The sequence below is a fragment of the Musca autumnalis genome, unplaced genomic scaffold (genome assembly GCF_047663935.1).
Source record: "Musca autumnalis isolate F117 unplaced genomic scaffold, ASM4766393v1 scaffold_5, whole genome shotgun sequence".
Classification (NCBI taxonomy): Eukaryota; Metazoa; Arthropoda; class Insecta; order Diptera; family Muscidae; genus Musca; species Musca autumnalis.
In genome coordinates this window covers 62119563-62140509 of record NW_027412088.1, presented here as the reverse complement: position 1 = coordinate 62140509, position 20947 = coordinate 62119563, and the positions used below count along the sequence as shown (strand labels likewise).

The 20947-nt window shown below is 36.9% G+C and overlaps 2 protein-coding genes across 2 annotated transcripts in view; one reads left to right on the top strand and one right to left on the bottom strand.

Moving 5' to 3' along the window:
- Window positions 1–2634: 2634 nt before the first annotated feature.
- Window positions 2635–20947, top strand: part of LOC141405422 (fibroleukin-like) — a 92182-nt gene continuing 73869 nt past the window's right edge. Inside the window, exon 1 of the mRNA XM_073989718.1 lies at window positions 2635–2690. The gene's annotated coding sequence lies outside the window, so the exon portion shown is untranslated. The remainder of the gene's footprint in view (window positions 2691–20947) is intronic.
- LOC141405975 (fas apoptotic inhibitory molecule 1-like) lies at window positions 10863–18406 on the bottom strand. The gene is made up of 4 exons (XM_073990943.1): window positions 18192–18406; window positions 17695–17916; window positions 11356–11628; window positions 10863–11258 (listed from the first exon to the last, which is right to left on the bottom strand). The coding sequence occupies exons 2-4, from the start codon at window positions 17842–17844 to the stop codon at window positions 11070–11072; spliced, it is 612 nt and encodes a 203-aa protein (XP_073847044.1). The 5' UTR covers window positions 17845–17916; window positions 18192–18406; the 3' UTR covers window positions 10863–11069.

The following is a 20947-nucleotide window of genomic DNA, read 5'->3' as shown; positions in this document are numbered from 1 at the left end:
TGCGATGGTAAAAGTTGTTTCAGGGGCAAGTTCATACTTCTTGAGCAAACATCCCTGAAGTTCTAAAAAACCCCTATGATACCATATGTAGTGGCTGGAGGTCCATTCTTTTTAGTATCTCCTCCGCAAAACTTTTGATAATAAATCCTAATCAACATTTTTGTCAGTTCAAACGCCCAAAATTTTTAAAACTCCCTAAATACATGCGTTTTTTTGGAACAAAAATTGTTTCAATATACACAGGCTGAGGGTATATCTCTGTCGGCAATACTTTTTTACTTGTTGGGTGTAAAGTAACTAGGATCAATGAGAAAGTAGTTACATGCCTATGTCAAAGTAGACAATTGCTATTTATTGAACAACTGGGCAGTCCTCTTTGCCTTGGAAAACTGTTACAATTTGTTTTTTTTAATATTTTGAAAAAAAACTATTAATAAATATATTTACCTTAAATACAATAACTGCTGTGTTTTTTAAAATAAATATACATTTGACACAATTTCAATTCAAATTGCGCAATTTGATTTTGGTGTTTACGAATTCTAGAGGCAGACAACATTTGGAAGACCAATAGGTCTTCTGATAGAAGATAATTATGTCTTTTAATAGAAGATCATCAGGTCTTCTCAAAGAAGACCGTTAGGTCTTCTTATAAAACACCATTGTGATGGACTTTCTGAATAACAACCGACTTGTCCTCAAGTTTTCTACCTAGAGAGTAATTTTCTAATGTCGAGAGTAATTTTTTGGTAAGGAGGGATATGTTTTCGAATCCTTCCAAATCAGCAGTAGGGTGTGGGCACAATGGTCTAAAACTGACCTTTAGTCTTTTGTAATAGAATGTTAAAATACAATTTCTCACTTAGCATTTCAAAGTGACGTTAAACATTTCGTCTACGTAAACATTTGCTCTGGTAAAAAAGTAGCATTAACCTAGGTTATTGATCCGTTATTAAAACAAAACGGAACCGGTATCTTCTTCCGTCTGGGTCAAGGCTTAAACCATGGCTCAAACACCCGACAATTTATACCGTCATCATTATTTGTTTATTCAAAACAAAAGTAAATAAAAATCAATGACAACAACAAAAAGCCTGGCTGCACTATAAAAAAAAATTAAATTTAGCTAATGTTAACCCTTTGGGGACACATGGCCTGAGAATTCCGAAAGCCACATAGATAATTTCATTTCAAATTTTCACTACGTCTGTTTTGAAATATTCAACTGGAAACAGTAAATTCACAGTCTACACATTCGGGCACTAACCCCACCCGATTTTTATGTTTTTTTGTCAAAAATAATATTTAAAATACAAAGAAATTCAATACAAAAAAATTCAAATCACAATAATGTAAATGCTACTATGTTTGTTGTTAAAGTTTTTAACAGCCTGTTTCTATATGTCAAAATGAAAATGTGTGCGAATGAAACACACCCGAACTCGTGTGTGTTTTTCAAATTTCTTTTTTGTTTTCAAGGTAAAAATATTTCGAAAACTAAAGTTTAGGCGTATTTCATTCTGAATGGCCGACCTTCTGTAAGCCTTGATTAAAATCATGCGTTAAGCCTTTACCTAATTAACTGCGTGTTGCGTGTGCGTTCAAAAAAACAAAAACAAAATACATGTATTTGTTTTTGTTTTCAATTTGAAATACATGTATTTTGCAGTTAATTAGGTAAAGGCTTACCCCCAGTTTTTGTAAAAAATTTTATTCTTCTCACACGAATTGTCAAATTTTGTAGATCGATTTACTCGTTTTAGCGCAAATGTAGAGCGCTGATTTTTAAATGAGGAATTCTTAACGATATATGGAACGGGTGTACGAAAAATTAGATGAGTATGTCTTCTGGGGGCTGAGCTATGGATGCCTAAATTATTACGAATATAGACGAACGAACAAAAATAATTTACAAAAACAGGGGGTAAAAGATAAGTTTTTCGAAGCATGTTTACAATAGTTGTGTTCCAGAACTAAAAGGTTTTTAGAATTTTACCACTTTTTACCACATTTTGCATTTCCTTACACCACAACACAGCATAATTTATATGGGAATCGTTCACTACTTTTGAAACTTTTGCCATTTAATAAAGAACGAGAGCAGACCAAATGTGAACTCATCATTTTACTAACAACAAACAATTGTTCGTTTTTAATGGGTTAATCGCATGGGAAAATTTCAAAATCACAAATGACAATGTTCAACTACAAACGGGTGTTAAATGCAGCTCCCCAGGTGACACTTGAGACACAGTGTGCACTTGAGATGAAAGATGGACCAACATAAATCCTAGGCTTTGCCATGTTAAAGCCGGTCAGCACCGTTCCTTGGTATCTTCCATCCCCTACGTCACCCGAAGTGGTTGGTTGATTGTGGCAAATTACCATTAAATATAGAATTAGTTTTGTATTTATTTGCATGTATGTGCCGATAGTTAGACAGGCAGATGGTGATGGGGGAATTTCGAAAGTGATTTCTAAACACATGTTTTGTTATGCGTTGCAAATCGACAATATCGATTTCCGATTTAACACCTTTGTCTTCTTCTTTGTCTAATATTTGCGAGCTAAATGCACGAAAATTAATATTTACAAAACCAAGGTCAGTGATGTTACATTCATTCATTCGTATACCAAAAGCCCGGGAAGTAATAAAAAGTGTTAAAACGTGTTTTAGTTAACCATAAAGGGTAGTAAAAACAAACAGCTAGTAAATATGGAAATTGCCAAAACAAAACCAACTTACACTGGGAATTTTTCCATCTTCCCTAGGAAACAAAAGTGTGTTCCGCATGCAAAGATTTAAATTAATTAGTATCTCTATCAATTAGTTGAAACAGTTAAGGAACACTTTAATGCTAATAACGTTGTTTATTGCCAATTGTCTGAAGGAAATTTCCATATTTATATATGTCTGGTAGAAATGGTGTTACATTTTGGAATGGTGGATAATAATAAATGAGATACAATTTGATATGCCAGTTGAAAACATTTCATATCCACATGACCCGAATAAACTATTACAAAGTAATGTAAAGAAGCTCTATTCTGCAGTACCAATAGGCTGGAAAAATAATGGTATATTTCTTTAAAAATTTACAAGGCAAAATTATTTGCTTACTCATTACTAAGTAATAGATAGCGGTGAAACAGAGTGTGTGTCTGGCTACTAAACCGAGAGTAGGGGTTGGTTAAACGCTCACAATCGGCAAATAATTCTTCTGTTAGGAAAAAATCGAAGAGTTATAGATACCCAACAAACATTTTGGAGCCAAATAAGCCAATATCAAATAAAGGGTCTTAGAGTACTTTTTGGTAGTCGTAACTACTTACAGAACCCATACTAACCCATCATTATTTTAACAAGGGCATGTCGCACAGAATGACTAGTTATTATATAACCACAAGAATAATGAGTTATTCTATGGCCACTAGAAGTTGAAAAATAAGCTAAAAAAACATTGATTTGTAGAACAATGGAATTGAGGTGGAATTTATTCTCAATTTCAACACACTTCATATTTTTATTTTATTTTGCTCTCTGCTGGATGTGATCATGCAAACTTCCGATTTGTAGCCGAAGACACTGCATACTATGCTACGCGTACGAGCAATAAGGGTCATTTAAACGCTTAGATATGCACCACTAACAATTTTTACTTGAACTTGGAGTTTCAAGAGGCCAAAAGATGTCTGCACTAAAAATTGTGGAGACAGGTCAACGTTTTGTTATAGGACCCATATAGCGATATATTCCGATTAAAGTATTTTGATGCTTTTAGCTACATATTCAGACCGAATTAGCTGAAATTTGACATTTCATGTTCCCAATGACCAAGAAATTTCTCCACTAAAAATTGGTATAGCCCCCATATAACGCCACCTCCCGATTTAAGGCATTTTTAGCTAAATTTCCCGCCCAAATTGACTCCAATTTAGCACTTGAAGTTTCAAGAGGTGGTTGCAGCGGATTTTATTATGCTAAAACTTTTAGCGTTTGTCTGATAGGCTCGTCGATCTAGAGGTTGTCGTTTGTACCTTCAGACCTCTCTTTCTAGATTGTGAAGATCTCTTCTGATGTCCACTAGGTTGGGATACTGATGCTCACGGCAGTAACACCCCGGCAGGTACTGCATAGATAACATCTTGTTGTGCTGATATGCCAGTAAAATCTTCGCCTCCTCATGAATATGGTTCATTGTTGTTCTGAGCAGACACCCTGCCGCAGTCCTCAGAACAGCATTGTGGCAGATTTGAATGTTCTTCCTCTGTGTATCGCTAACGTTTGCCGCATGGCTTGCCACAGATCAGCCTATTGCTTGATGAGAGTTCCACAAGATTTCTTTGTCAGAACCCCAAGTGCTGCCGGCCAGCCACTTGATAAACAAGGTTCTCAAGGTTCTGATCTTGTCGCAAATAGCTGTAGCTTTCTCGGACGACTTAAACATCCTGTCGAACGTTACACCCAATATCTTGGTGTAGTTAATGGTGGGAATCAGTGCACCATTGTTCAGGGGGACCCTCATTTTATCCTTCCAGGTTGTGAACAGTGTGGCTGTGGATTTAGCGGCGGAAATTTTCACATTCCTCAGATGGAAGAACTAGACTACGTAAACTATATAGATATTTTATTGGCTATTGCATCGACGAATGGACCCGACTCAATATCGTGCAATTATCCCCATATACATATTGCGATAGCTATGTCGTCCGGAAGGTGTGGAATTTCAGAGAAGTAGTTGTTAAACACTTTCCGATAAATTACACCACCTTGGAAGACCGATAGCTTCGACTTCTCATTTCCGATTCCACAAATGACGCGTCCACATTTATAGTAGATTATCTATGTTTTATACACTGCTTAAGGGAAGTATTTTCTATGATGGTACCAAAGGCCTTCGTTGGTTCAAGAGCTACCACAACTGTTCAGTCGCACGGTCTGTTCTGGTTCAGTCCGCGGCTGATATGTGTATATGGCGAGTAATGCTGTGGTGGTATAGAGCATTTTCTGAAATCCATGCTGATGTTATTGCTGGCATTGATGGTTATTGCTGCCAAAACGCAAACTAATAGCAGGCATATAACGCAGGTCACAACAATTCATTGGAGATATTAAGCACCTCTACCTCGGCATTCTAACACTTATTCCACTATTCCCACTTATTTCATGTATGGGTCACAAGAGTAGAGGTGGGCGCGTGTCGTGCCGTGAGTAGTGCGTGTTCGTGCCTTCTCGAAAAACGCCGTGTTTGTGCGTGTCGTGCCGGTATGCATTTTTGGCCGTGCGTGATCGTGTTTATTTGTTCGACACGGTTTTGCCCGACACGACTAAACACGATCTGCACTATGTGACACGATCGTGCTAAATTTTTGGTCTCCCTTTAGAAGTCGTGCAAGATACCTTACTAAACACTAACATCGAACAAGAAACCGACCAAAATATTCCAAAAAATTATTTGCTTCGTTTTTGCAGTCTGGTACTTATTGCCGTTTTGTTATGGAGAGGGCAGAGTAAAGTGAAAAAAGATGATGTTTGTTTGCCATTTGTTTTGTTCATGAGAGAAGCAAATACAAAAACTACTATGAGGGTTAACGCAATATACTCTCTTTGCAAATCATATGTTTTTTCATTCGTACACATTCTTCTTTCGACATACAGAAACTGGCTGTAAGAGTATTTTGCTACAAAAGCGTGAGTTGGATCGTATATCTGACTTAAAGTTTTCATTGCTAGAACTTCTATTGGGTTTTCAAAAAATATTCTCGGAAAAGTACCCTACTATGCACATTTTTGCCCTTTGGACAAAAAAACTTTTGAAAGTCTGCTCAATTGAAAGATTTGAAAGCTAAAACTAAACAATCATTGCTTAAACGCTTTGTACCAACAATGACACATCTTATAGGGGCGTTTTTATTTCCAAGGTATTTGATGCACGAAACACGCTATATTTGTCCGATTTTGATGAAATTTGGACTATGTGACGGAATTTGGTCTACAAATAAATGTGAAAAATTATATCGAAATCTGTTCTGATTTGGATTTAGCTCCCATACATTAGGGCTATAACCAAAAAATACCACCACATAGCCGTGTAGAGAGAGCATGGAAAACTATTATGAAAACTATGTAAATTTTTCTCTATTGCGAAAAAAGTTTTCGCACCAAATGCATTGAAGTTCAGTAATGCATTTTTTAATTTTATCTGTTATAACAACATATTTGCTTTTCATTAAAATTTTTATTTTTTTTGTAATCTAATTTAAAATCATTATCAAACCGTTCTGGACCAATTTGTTCTCAAATCGCGCCATTTCGGAGCACATTAAGAACTTTTGACACTATTGCAATTTTTGGTTTTTCTTTATAAACTCGTGAATTTTATGTTTATATTTTTTGTACCTATCGGACAAGAGAATGTGGATTCATTTGCAACAAATTCGCGAAAGTTTCATGCTGTTTTTCTTGACTTTGCCTGTTAGAATCGTATTTGTTTTCTATAAATATTTTTTCAGACAAAGCAAATTTAAATTTTTAAATAGAACAAATATCAAATAGGCTTTAGTAATCGCAGCCAGTGCGGAAACTTTTTTCACCGAATCGATTATAGAAACTCGTTTGCGTTATCAGGACAAAATTCCCCACACGGTACTGGTGTTGTATGTTTTTAATTATAGCAATATGTAGAAACACCCTTTCTTTTAGGGTCTATAAAATCACCCTTGCTTTTATGTGGCCCCACCTAAGAATAAAAATATTGAAAAACAACACGAATATATTGCACCACCTAGGATTAAAAATAAATAAATAAAAAAATAATACATAAAATTAATAAGAAAAATTACAAAAAAAACTCCAAGGTACTTGAAATAGAGTCGAAGCATTACATCGGGGCTATACCAAAACGTGGACTGATATAGCCCATCTTCGAACTTGACCTGTCTATGCAAAAAAGACACTCGGGTGCAAAATTTTAGAGGTCTATCTCAATTATTGCGGACGCTAGAGTTATTACAACAGACAGACGGACATGCCTAGATCTTCTTCGAATTTTATCCTGATCAAGAAAATATACACTATATAGGGTCGCAAATGATTAGTTCGATGTGTTACAAACAGAAAAACAAACTTAATATACCCTCCATACTATGGTGGAGGGTATAAAAAAGAACAAATATTTGCACGACCAGTACCATGTGGGGAATTTTGTCCTAATAAAGAAAACGCGTTTCTAAGATCGATTTGGTGAAAAAAACTTTCCGCACCGACTGTGATTACTAAAACCCTTTTGATATTTTTTCTACTTAAAATTTTAAATTTGCTTTGTTGAATAAATATTTATAGAAAACAAGTAAGCAAAGGCTATAGTCGGACGGGGCCGACCATGTGATACCCTACACCACAACCTGTAGGAATAGCTATGTGCAACCGGCTTGCACGCTGAATGTCCGGGTTCGATTCCCATCAAATTGAAAACGGCGGCAAAATACCCCTTAGCAATGTTGGGGATATTTCCTGAGTATTTCCGCCATGAAAAACGTCTCTATAAGTGGCAACTTAGGACAAGCCTTAATAACTTACTATGAATCCATTGATATATGAGAAGTCTCCCTTGTCTTTACTGGGATGTTTGTGGAAAAAATATATAAATTATACATTTCTAAAAAATATTCGAAAATTAGAAAACTCGCATTGATTAGCCCCTCTTGCTACATCTTAAAATTGAATAGAATTTCAAAAAATTTGCATGCAAACAAATTTATAAATCAAAAAAATTATTCATATTCAATTACACACCAAAGAAGATAGTATAAGTCAGCTGCGTTAACGGTGATATACCCTCAGCCTCTGCCGTATAAAAAATATTAATTTTGTAACACGAGTTTGCTTCAAAATACGTGGGATATGTACGTATCGTAATATGGGGCTATACCAAATCAATTTTAGTAAGCTAACTTCTGAGTTTTGGAAAAGTTTGAGAATTATGTTTTCAGATGTGTAATTTTAGTTGGAGCCGGCAGGGGTTTTTGGAACTTCTGGATTATTATCTCAGGAAGTATGACTTACCCCGGAAACGTGACCCGAATAGGGACCGTGAAAAGAACATTCTTAAAAAAAAAAAAAAATAAATAAATAAAATAATAATAATAATAATCAAATAGATCCGATACGGGTCCTCAAACTGCACTTTTCCCATATTCCAATCTGATACATGAATGGATGAAATAATACGATGTGTAAAGTTTCGACCAATCAGAAAAACCCCTTGAGATTTATCTTGCTGAAAAAAATTCAAAACGGTTCGAGAGGACTCTTAAATTTCCCTTTTCCGAATTTTGTGGGAGGTACCCTAAGGAGTGGACCGATATAGTCTTATCCGATCTATATCTGGAAGGAATAATATATTGAAAGTTTGGAGTAAAACGATTGCTCACTTCGCCAGTTATCGTTCACAGAATTTTTCGAAAACAATTTTAAACTTTTTTGGGGGAGGAGTGGACCGACACAGGCTACATTCGAACTTAAACAAAGTTTTGGCAAAATATTACGAAGTATAAAATTTGATTCTAATCGGTTGGTTTTAATTAAGAGAGACAGATGAACGGACAGGGCTAAATAGACTCCAAAGTGTCTGAAACTAATTTCGTCCAAACATACTTGGGGTCTAAAACCATTATTTCGATGAGACACATCTTTGTTCGGATTTTGTATGTATCCCCTTTACCCAAAATCCTGAGGTATAAAATAGGAGGCGAGGTGACCCCATGCTGCAATATATGTATAAAAAATCCAATTGGACAATTGAACTGAAAATTTCTCTGTCATGATAGAGACAATTTGTATAATGGGAGGAAATTGTGGTTATCTACACAAACCCATTATATGTTAGGCAGTAGGCCCATTATCTAGCAGACAAGTTATTGCAATTTCCATCAGGGGAAAGGCCAGTAGTTATTTTTCCATATGTAGGCTACTTTGCCGGTATATTCCGTCCAGGAATTAAAATGTGGGCCAAAAAAAAAATGTATATTTTTCTTACAAAAGTAATGGTCTATTTCACCCGTTAAATAATATCAGATCATCATGCAAAATTATAGGCATTTTCTTCAAATTTCGTGACTATTGAGCTATAATTGCGACCAATTGAGCTATAATAGCGTGTTTATGATTACTCTACAAACAAAAAACTGGATATATTAGGCTCTAACTCTGTTATCTGATCACGTACATTAACATAATTGACATCAATGGAAAGGTCAAGAGATCGTCTTCCAAATATAACTCATTAGGAAGGAATGTGTCTTTCAGGAACAGAGTTATAAACTGTATATAAAAAATTTTCACAATTTTCACACAAAAGTTGTGGTCCATTTAACCCTCTAAATATTAACTGATCGCCATCTCAAATTGCAAGTTTCTTCTTCATCATATACTCTAACCTTATTTAAAATTTCGCGTTAATCGGTCTATTATTGCCACCTACAGAGCCGATACAAAATCGGATAAAAATTATGTTTTTAGTCCATTTCACCCGCTAAATATTTCACGATCATCACCAATTAAAATAGCGATATATTCTGATGTGAAACATATCTTCATACAAAATTTGGTGACGATCGGTCCATAATTGTGGCCTGGAGTTTGATTACAATTTATAATGGACAGACGGACACACGGACGGACGGACACACATCTCAGAATCGCTTTATCTCGCCGAGATATGAAGATTGGTATACCACATTGGGGGTCCCCGACAAATATTTCGCGGTGTTACATGAATTTTTACCAAAACAAACTTATAATACCTTTTCCACATTGTGGTGTAGGGTATAATAAATACAATTCTCACAGGCAAAGTCATTAAAAACGGTCTGTAACTTTCGGGAATTTGTTGCAAATGACACCATATTCTCTTGTCCGAGAGGTACAATAAATATAAACATAAAATTCACGAGTTTATAAAGAAAAACCAAAAATTGCAATAGTGTCAAAAGTTCGTAATATGCTCCGAAATGGCGCGATTTGAGAACAAATTGGTTCAGAACGGTTTGATCATGATTTTAAATTAAATTACAAAAAAATAAAAATTTTAATGAAAAGCAAATACATATGTTGTTATAACAGATAAAATTAAAAAATGCATTACTGAACTTCAATGCATTTGGTGCGGAAACTTTTTTCGCGATAGAGAAAAAATTGCACCTTATTTCATTATAGTTTTCCATGCTCTACACGGCTATGTGGTGGTATTTTTTATATTTGCAAAAAAGTGCAAAAAGTTATATCCCTACCATACATATTTTACATATTTACAGTGGTGTAGGGTATTATATAGTCGGTCCCGCTCGACTTTGTCCTTTCCTTACTGGTTTTGTAATTTCGTGCGTGAGTGTGCGTGTTCGTGCCTTCTCGAAAAATGCCGTGTTTGTGCGTGAATGTGCATAAAAATTTTGGTCCGTGTTCGTGCATGTTCGTGCCTAAATTTTTAGGCACGCGCCCTTCTCTAGTATGAAGATGTGGACATATAGCGATATACCCACAACGAAGACAAAATCCAAATTTCAGCCATTTCGGTGGGAAAATGAGGTATCCAAAATTCGAAATCGGGAGGTACCGCTCTATGGGGACTATTATAAATACAGATCATCCTATGAGCAATAGAAGGTTGTATACCAAAATATATATGTAGCTGTATCTTAAAAATTGCAAGCTATATTTTGATTCCAACAGACGGATGGACAGACGGACATGGTTATATCGAATATCAATTTTATAATTAAGAATACATATACTTTACTGAATCCACGAAGAATATTAGAAACGGAGTAACAAATATTATTATGGTACAAAGTAAACAACAAGGTTGCAAGCACTGGACGGCAACAACATCATAAGCATTTAATCGTTATATCAATCAAGTCAAATACAATAAGTAGTTTAATAAAATTTACAAATTTCGAATACATTTCTGTTATTTTGCTTAAGTCTTAAGTTTGCATTTCACTTATCGGCCTAAAATCGGCAGGCACGTTGAATCAAAAGAAAAAAATTGGACCGCATTTTGGTGTAATTAAGTTGAGAGTATTGAGCAGGGTTCTTGCATGATTTCCTGAATTTTCGCTTCGGGTATTTCGACTTGATTCGCCAGCAAGATGTGGCGGATTCCACTGAGCTTATTGCCACTCGATCTAGTCTGCAGTATAAATTCAACATCATTATAGAGAATAGTTGTGTCGGTGCCACCGTTAACGAATTCGGCCTAAAAAAAACAAGAGATAATTAGAGATATATTGACGGCAAGAATGGATGGAAGATAGGGTGATTTCAGGCATCAGCCTGAAAACGCCATTAGTTACCTTGTCTCTGCACAATTCATCGTTTATGTACAAATTTAGGGTATCCAATTCGAACATTATCCTGTATTGAATGCCATTAATTGTTGTCACCCACAGTCGATATTGTTTGTTCTGTTCATCGGTGTACTGGTCCAGTGACTTGCCATCAATGAATAATGAATATTCATATCTGAATCCCGGTGCTGGATCTACTCGTATAATGCATCGTACCTGTTCTATGTAAAACGTATCCTCACCGACCAATTTAAACATCCAGTCACGCCTCAAGACTTCCTGTTTGAAAAAAAAGTATGGTGTTAACATGGTTAAATATCCTTAAAAAAATTTGATAATTAGCCCTGATTGCGGTAGTTGATGGCGGAATTCGTCAGTTGGTGAATTCGTTGACTAACTTCAGTATTTTACTAATGCAAGGATTCAAGGATTAAATTTGCCATTCCGTTTATAACACATCGAAATATTCATCGGATAACCTATAAAGTATATATATTCTTGATCCCCACAAAATTTTAAGTCGATATAACTATGTCCGTCTGTCCATCCATCCGTCTGTTCAAATCAAGATACTGTATTTTGCTTTATCACACCGAAATGGCTGCAGTTTGGTTTTTAGTCTTCACTGGGGTATAAAACTTTCCACCTGCAATTTGTCGGTATAGGTCCACGCATTCATATAACCCCCATAGAACGGTACCTCCCGATTTGGGGTATTTTGAAGGTGTGGCCTCAAATGACTGAAATTTGGTATTTAGTCTTCGTTGGGGGTATACAACTTTCCACCTGAAATTTGTCGGTATTGGTCTAGGTCTTAATATAGCCCCCGTAGAATTTTCGGTATTTTGAAGGACTGAAATTACTGAAATTTGGTATTTAGTCTTCGTTGGAGTATACAAATTTGTCGGTAGTGATCCAGGTCTTCATAAAAACCCTTAAAACGGAACCTCCCGATTTTCGGTATTTTAAAGGTTGTGACCTCAATATCACACCCAAAATGAGTGATGTTTGGTATTTAGTCTTCGTAAAACTTTCCACCTGAAATTTGTCGGTAGATGTCCACACTTTCATATAGCCCCGATAGAACGGTACATCTAGACTTTGCCCATTTTGGTCGAAATTTGGTTATAAGTCTTCGTTGGGGTATAAAACTTTACACCTGAAATTTGTCGGTGCAGGTCCACGTCTTTGTATAGCCCCAAGAGAACGGTACCTCCCGAACTGCGGAATTTTCGAGGTTTCAATCTCAATATCACATGGAAATGACTGAAATTTGGTATTTAGTCTTCGTTGGAGTACAAAAGCTTCCACCAGAAATTTGTCGGTATTGGTCCAGGTCTTCATATAGCCCCCGTAGAACGGAACCTTCCGATTTTAGGTATTTTAAAGGTTGTAACCTCAATATCAATGTTGGAATGTGTCGGTATAGGCCCACTGGGGACCTAGTATCAGTTAATATCATCCTAATATGGGTTCGAAAATCTTTGAACGTAGAGGGCTATCGAAGGCAGCTTTAAAATCGACAAAATGATAGTTGGTGTCGATCTGCATCTCTTGGGTCTTCTCCAGGATTTGTCACAGAGTAAATATCTGGTCAATGGTGGATTTGCAAGATCTAAAACCGCATTGGTATGACCCAATTATATCGTTGACCATAGACTTTAGGCGTTAGCACCATATCCCTGCCACTGTCTTATAATCAATAAGGAGCAGACTTATGCTTCTGTACTTTGAGCACAGTGTCTTATCTCCCTTCTTGTGGAGGAACACAGGATGCTCAAGTTACAATCGTCGGGTACGAGTTCTTCCTGATAATCGGCATCTTCTGCCTTGTTATTCGTCAGCCGGTTTATTGCTAACTTTACCTTATCTTGGTTGGACGGTATAAATTCAGTACCATCTTCTGGGATTGGATCTGTGATATCTTCGTTGTCTTCGATATGACTGGATGCAAACAGTTTGGAAAATGATATTTCCCTATCCTTAGCACACTATCTGTTTCAGTTCCCATATTACCTTGCTGGTCTCTACAAGAGGACGTGCCTGTTGATGTTTCACTCGTTCATAGAATTTTCGGCCTTGATTCTGACTCCTGCACATATCGGATTTTCTTACACTCCCATCTCCCTATTTCCTTCCGAAAAGACGTTTCTGCTCTCTCCTTTTCTCCCGATACCTCTTTCGTACACTTCGCATTGCTACTGATTGTAGAATAGCCCTATATGTCGTATTTTTCTATTGGTCATACCATGGATTCCTTGGTAGAGGTTTCTGGTATCCAAGTACTGATTTTGCGCCGGTTTGCATGGATTGTGCAATACTTTGTCACTGTGCTGATATGTTATCGAAACGAGGAGTGCTTTCCTTAAGCATTTGAAACTACTGAGTGGAATATTCCGTGACTATCTGTTGTGATTTCAGCTTACCAATGTACAACTCCCGTCTTGTGTCTATTCCTACTTTACTTGCTACGTTTAATCGCCCACGTACCTTTGTTGCAATAAGGCGGTGGTTCGGGTTTAAGTTTGCTGCTCGGAACGATCGTACAACCAAAACGTTCAATGAATGTTTTGTATCTATCTCAACGTGATCAATTTTATTTCTTGTGTTTTGGTCTGCAGTTAACCAGGTGCTTTGTAGATGCATAGTCTATCTGCCTTATTTCATTGTCAGGTGTTTCACTGTGTAGAATTTTGACATTAAAATCGCCTAGAATAATTTTAATGTCATGGGCAGGACAAAGGTCATACATATGTTTCTAAGCGCTCGTAAAATATATCTTTGGTCTGTGCGCCCTTGCTTTCAGTAGGAGCATGAGCGCAGATAAAGCTGATGTTGAAGACTTTTGCCTTTATTCATGTTGTAGCAAGTCTTTCATTTACAAGGGTAAAGCAGGAGACCAGATGAATTAACCTCCAATCAACAAATCCGCAACCAAACTCGTCGCCTTAAGCTGTTGTTGTGACGTCTTTCCCAAACCATCGTATTTCCTGTATGGCTGTAATATCGGTCTTACATTTTTCGGGTACATCTGCCAGTTTTCTATAAAGAGTGCGAACATTCCAGATGCAGTTTTGTAATATTTTGTTCACACTTAGTTTAAGTTCGAAGATGGGTCATATCGCTACCGTCCCCACAAAAGTTCAAATATGTTCGGAAAATTTGTGCGCACGATAACTCTTGAAGTGAGTAACCGATTTGGTCCATACTTCTACCAAACTAAGATGAGGTTCCAATATGGACTCAATCGGTTTATTTCTTCGTGTAAATCCCAAACAAAATATCGGAAAAGTTCAGGACCTGCTCTCGAATCGCTTTGACCTTTGTTGTAGCAACTTGTATTTACTGCCCCCATATGACGGTACAAGTTTCATCAGTTGCAGGTCCATACTTCCTGAGAAAATAGCCTGAACGTTGCAAAAAACGCCCCTATGCCACCGTTAGTAGTGGTTGGAGCGCAAGATAACTCTCGAACGGATCTGCTGATTCGGTCCAAAATTTGGGCTTCGTAATATATTGTCCAAACTTAGTTTATGTGTGGTATAAGAAATAAGCCATATCGGTACACTCCTTCAGGTACTTCCCCCACAAAAATTCAAAAATGTCCGGAAAATTTCTGCGCATGATAACTCTTGAAGGGAGTGACCGATTTGGTGCATACTTTACACATCCTAATATATCTACCAAATATAAATCAGGTTCGAATATGGACTATATTTTCCCACTCCTTCGGGTCCTCCCACACAAAATGTCGGATAAGTTAACTTTAAGACGGTAAACGTTTTCTTCAGGGACAAGTCCATACTTCTTGATAAAACAGCCCCATAGCACCATATGTAGTAGCTGGAGAGCACGATAACTCTCGAACAGATTAACCGATTTGGCTCCAAATTTGTCCAAATTTAGTTTAACTTCTTATATATACCATACCGGTCCTCTTCTTAGAGTACATCTCCCACAAAAGTTCAACATTTGTGTATAATTGCAGTTAAGGGTATGTTCGAAGATCCTTTGGAAATATATACCGATGCTATTGGTTGTCATCCTGGTTACAGTGATTTTATGTTTGCGTGGATAAGTCCATGCTTCCTGGCATACTGGTCCAAAAGTTTTACGATGACCCACTGAAATGACTAGTTATCTATCGAAAAGATATGACTCCCAAAATAAGATCCACTTCCATAATGGACTATGTCGGCCCATTCCTTCAAATACCTCCTCCGCAACACTTTTAAATGTTAATGCTAGTCCACATTTTTGTCGGCAAGTTCAAATGTCCAAAAAGGGCCACAATATTTTGAAAAAATTCTAAATACATTCCATCTGTCCGTAGATGAAAATTTCAATTCACATAGGCTGAGGGTTTATCTCTGTCGGCAAAGCCGGCTGATACTTTTTTACTTGTTTCATAGTTCTTGTTTTATAGTGGAATGGGTTAATAACGCAAAGCTCTACCCACGAACAAAGTTGCAAAGAACAAAAATTCCTTTTTTGGACCCTCAGCATTTATGCTAACGAGGGTATATCCACTTTCATACGGGCAAAATGGCTTTAGACCCCAAGTATGTTTGGACGAAATGTGTTTCAGACAATTTGGAGTCGATTTAGCAATGTCCGTCCGTGTGTCTGGCTGGTGCGCACGATAACTCTCGAACGGATGAACCGATATGGTCCAAAATTTGGCTTTCGTAATATTTTGTCCAAACTTAGTTTAAGTTCGAAGATGGGTTACATTGGCCCACTCCTTCTGGTACCTCCCCCACAAAAGTTTGAAAATGTTAGGAAAGTTTGTGCGCACGATAACTCTTAAAGGGAGTAACCGATTTACTCCATACTTTGCACATCACGAAATTTCTACTAAACTTAGATGGGGTTCCAATATGGACTCAATCGGTCCACGCCTTCGGGTACCTCCCACACAAAATTTCGGAAAAGTTCAGTTTAGGACCTGTTCTCGAATCGTTTTGATTTTTGTTGTAACAACTTGTATTCACGGCCCCCATACGGCGGTATAAGTTTCATCAGGGGCAAAACCATACTTCCTGAGAAAATAGCCTGAAAAGTTCAAAAACCCCTATGGCACCGTGTGTAGTAGTTGGAGCGCAAGATAATTCTCGAACGGATCCGACGATTCGAACCAAAATTTGGCCTTGTTAATATTTTGTCCAAACTTAGATTAAGTTCGAAGATAAGCCATATCGGTTCACTCCTTCAGGTAACTCCCCCACAAAAGTTCAAAAATCTTCGTAAAAGTTGTGCGCACGATAACTCTTGAAGGGAAGGACCGATTTTGTCCATAATTTACGTATGCTAATAAATTTTCCAGGTATAGATCAGGTTTGAATATGGACTATATTTGCCCATTCCTTCGGGTACCTCCCACACAAAATTTCGGATAAGTTCACTTTAAGTCCTGCTCTTGACTAACTTTGATTTTTGATGAAGCAACTTGCAATCGCTGTTTTAGTTACAACGGTAACAATTTTGTCAGTGGCAAGTCCATACTTCTTATGAAAACAGCCCGAATTGTAAAAAACCTCTATGGCACCATATGTAGTAGCTGGAGTGCACAATAACTCTCGAGCTGATAAACCAATTTGGTCCAAAATTTGGTCTTCGTCATATTTTGTCCAAAATTAGTTTAACTTCAAAAATGGCCCATATCGGTCCTCTCCTTAGGAAACCTCCGCCTGTTCGGAGATCCTTTGCAAATTTATACCGATGATGTTTTTTGTGGTCCTGTTTATAGCCATATATGTTTTCCGCAGACAAGTCCATGCTTCCTGGCATACTGGTCCAACAGGTGTACGATAACCCACTGAAATGACTAGTGGGCGCGATATCTATCGAAAAGATATGAATCTCTCGGTCCATTCCCTCCTCCGCAAAACTTTTGAACTTCAATCCTAATCCACATTTTTGTCGGCAAGTTCAAATGTCCAAAAAGTGCCACAAAATTCTGAAAATACCCTAAATACATTCGATCTGTCCGTAGATGAAAGTTCCAATTTAAATATGCTGAGGGTATATCTCTGTCGGCAAAGCCGACTGATACTTTTTTACTTGTCTCTTTTATTTTTAATAAAATACAACATTTTTGCTTGCTTTGGTTCCTTCAATGGCGGACAAATTCAAATGTTTTGGCAAATCAGCTGATTGCCTACTGGTTTTTGCAGGGAAGGTGTCTGTTTACTTTTTTAATTTTTCTTGCAAAAGAGAATAAAAACTACTTACTCTTCGAGAAAGTTCTTGTTGAATAATTCTTGCTGGGGAAGTAAGCAGACAGACCTAATTATTATTATATTATCGATGTGCCATCAACAACCCCAACAAGGGCAACTATACCTTTCCATTGACCCAGATCATTCGACGACCTGATGTGGTACCATGTTCCAATTCGATGCGATACATTCGGCCGTTAATAGGAGCGCACCATTTTGCCACAATATTGTTTTTATTATAACGATTTTCTTCTGGCAAATGATCCGAGCTCATTATGGGGTTTTCGGGACAAATTTTCTAATCTCAACGATGGAGAGAGAGAAATGGCATTCTCCACTCACTGACCTGCAAATGTAACGGAATTGGAATAAAAGAAAAAAAAAGAACAAAATATACTAAGCAATTAATTCACGAATGGACAATTTATTGATTATTGAAACGGGAAATCGGTAACTCCCAGCGTATTACGAATTTATGGAATAATGCACACACACACACTTAAGATATTCTGTTCACGTCGATACGATACTGTTTAACATTTCCCGAAGTTGTAGAGGGTGTGTATTTGTTTAGCCCTAGACAAGACGTTTAACTGTATATAATTCGTTCACCACACTCACCACACAACACTTAAGGTCGTCACGACTAATCGCTTTGCTTCGTAAAAAGGCCCGGAAAGGAGATAAATGTAAGTGTTTACCGTTACAGTGCCACTAAAGTACTAAAATTCAGGACAGCACGCAATTCATATACTAGAACATATTTGTTAGCATGTCGCTCTTCTCTGGATATTCGATAGCCAGTCAGTCTGCCAGCCACTCAGGCAAATGTCGACAGACAAGGTTGAGCCAGCCATCCTTCGAGGCAAGTCGCCAAAGCCAGTGGCAGAATCGATGGCGACATACGACAACCCACCACAGTCCATTGTTGTTAGGGGATCTTAATGACGTGTTAGTACACACACATATGTTTGTCAGTGTGTGTGTATATTTTCCATGACGTTCCTTCGGAGGGGGATGTATGTAGGCATATATGTTTACAAACGACAAACAAGTTGATTACATATGTATGTACAATAGGGCGACACAAAAAAACAACATTTTTTATTTTTTTGATTGGAACTCTAATTTTTTTCCATTTTTCCCAAAACCAATATATATGAAATTTTATATAGGATCCGATTTTCTAAAATTGTTGCAGGATTCGTTTTTTAGCCACAACAACCGAATAACCGAATGACATAAAATTTTTATACAACTTTTTGGATCAAATGGAAAAAAATTGGGGGTAGGAATTCCAAACATTTTTTTTGGTTCACCCTTATGTGCAACTCTTACTTTGTCTTCTTTTTTGCATTGAAATCCGGCAAATTAATAGTTGTTTTCATAGGGTAGAAATGAAATGTTGGTCGCCAACTTTTAGTTATTCGCAGTTGTACAGAAATTGGTCTGAGAATTCAAAATACTTCTGGGGTTTTGCTCTTCTGAACTAATAGCAACGCCTCCATTTGGACAGGGGGTCCCTTTATCAAGTCCCCTCGAGTTGTATTGAAGTAAACTTGAACAATTAGTTTCACTTCGTTTATGAAAGGAAAGTAGCAAAATATTTTAACTAATAACACTGTGAACCGAAATTTTGGGGCAGAGATAAGTCCTTTTGGGGATGAAAGCACTCGGTGAGTACATTAAGAATCCCGAAGGACAGATCCGCCGTGAGTCGAACTTCCGAGTTATTGCGTGATGAAGTTTCTGCTGAAGACCCTGTTAGGCATCTGAAATTAGCGTTGTATCTTTGTTAACCGTTGTTTTAGCTTACTTATGAGATGACATGTCTTCGGTCAAATCGAATAAGGATTATTTTCGTAGAGCATTTCGACCTTTTAACTCGCTTTCCTCAATGTCCTTTTCGTCCTTTATTTTAAGAACCTCTATAAAAGTACCACAAGATGACGTTTTTCAGATCCGTTATGTTCGACAAAAATGTTGCTCAGAAAATTTTATGTACGACTCTTATTGACAACTAATCGATTTTTCGCGTTTCATTGTTATTTTTTGATATTTACCCTGTTTTGGCTCAGAAGAAACTAGGTTTTGTGTTTTTGTATATTCGAACAACCAATAAATAAAGAATATACAAAAACAAAATACAGTTTTTTTCTGAACAAGAACCGAGTAAATGCACAAAAGTACCATGAAAACGCGACAAAATCGATTAGTTGTCAATGAGAGTCTTTCATAAAATTTTCTGATCTGAAAAACGTCATCTTGTGGTACTTTTATATCGACTCTTAAAATAAAAGACGAAAAGGACATTGAGTGAAGCGATTTAGAAGGTCGAAATGCTTTACGAAAATAATCCTCATTCGACTGAAGATATGTCATCCCAAAAATAAGCTAAAGCAACAGTGAACAAAGATATAACGCTAATTCCTGACGGCTTACAAGGTCTCTAGCAAAAAACTTCATGTTCGGATGTTCGACTAACGGCGGATCTGTCCTCCTGGGTTCTTAATATACTCACCAAGGCCTTTCCTCACCAAGAGGAATTTTCCGTGCCCCAGACTTTCGCCTACATTTTGTTGCACAGTGTATTTTACCATTTAAAAATTGAAAAATCTGTAAAGAAATTCAAAAACTTGTGATCATACTACATACTTAATATGTGCATATTGTTCCACTCTTGTACTTATCGAATATTTTCTCTTCTATTTTTACTTCCTCTTATGCTAGAATAAAGGAAGGCAACCTCATTTTAAATTTACCACCCGCAACCCTGGTATTTTCTGGAATTTAACTTTTCAAATCCAAACCTTCATTCCTACAGTATGACATGAAAAACAAAAGCAACACTTGTTTTGTTACTTTGATGTAAATATTTTTCAGATTCGTATTGAAAAATAGAAACGAGAATGTCGAATGTCTGGAGATTTGGTTAAACGCATTGCCATGTATGTCTCAACGCGAAGATCATTTCTTATTTTATCATTCATAAATATAAGAGCAGTGAGGTGTGTAGGGTGACTGTAGACTGGGTTTTCGGAAATTCGTACTATGTAAAAGAGTACGTAAAGTACTAAACTGGGTACACTTTGTATTTGAAAACGGGAAGAGCTAGAATTTTGAAATTTGGAATAAGAGTCACTGATGGAGAGTTAGAAAGATGTTCGAAATGGTTTTTACAAACTCGAACTATACGCGTTCGAATATTACTACATTGAGAGCAAAATGCTTCGTTGTATCAATGAACGGGTTTCATTGACTATTTTTCATTGATGCTATGAAATGTTACATTAATACAATGAAATGTTTCGTTCATGATAAGAAACCTTACGTTACCTAATATTTAATAATTTTTGTTTTTTTTTTTTTGCATAAAT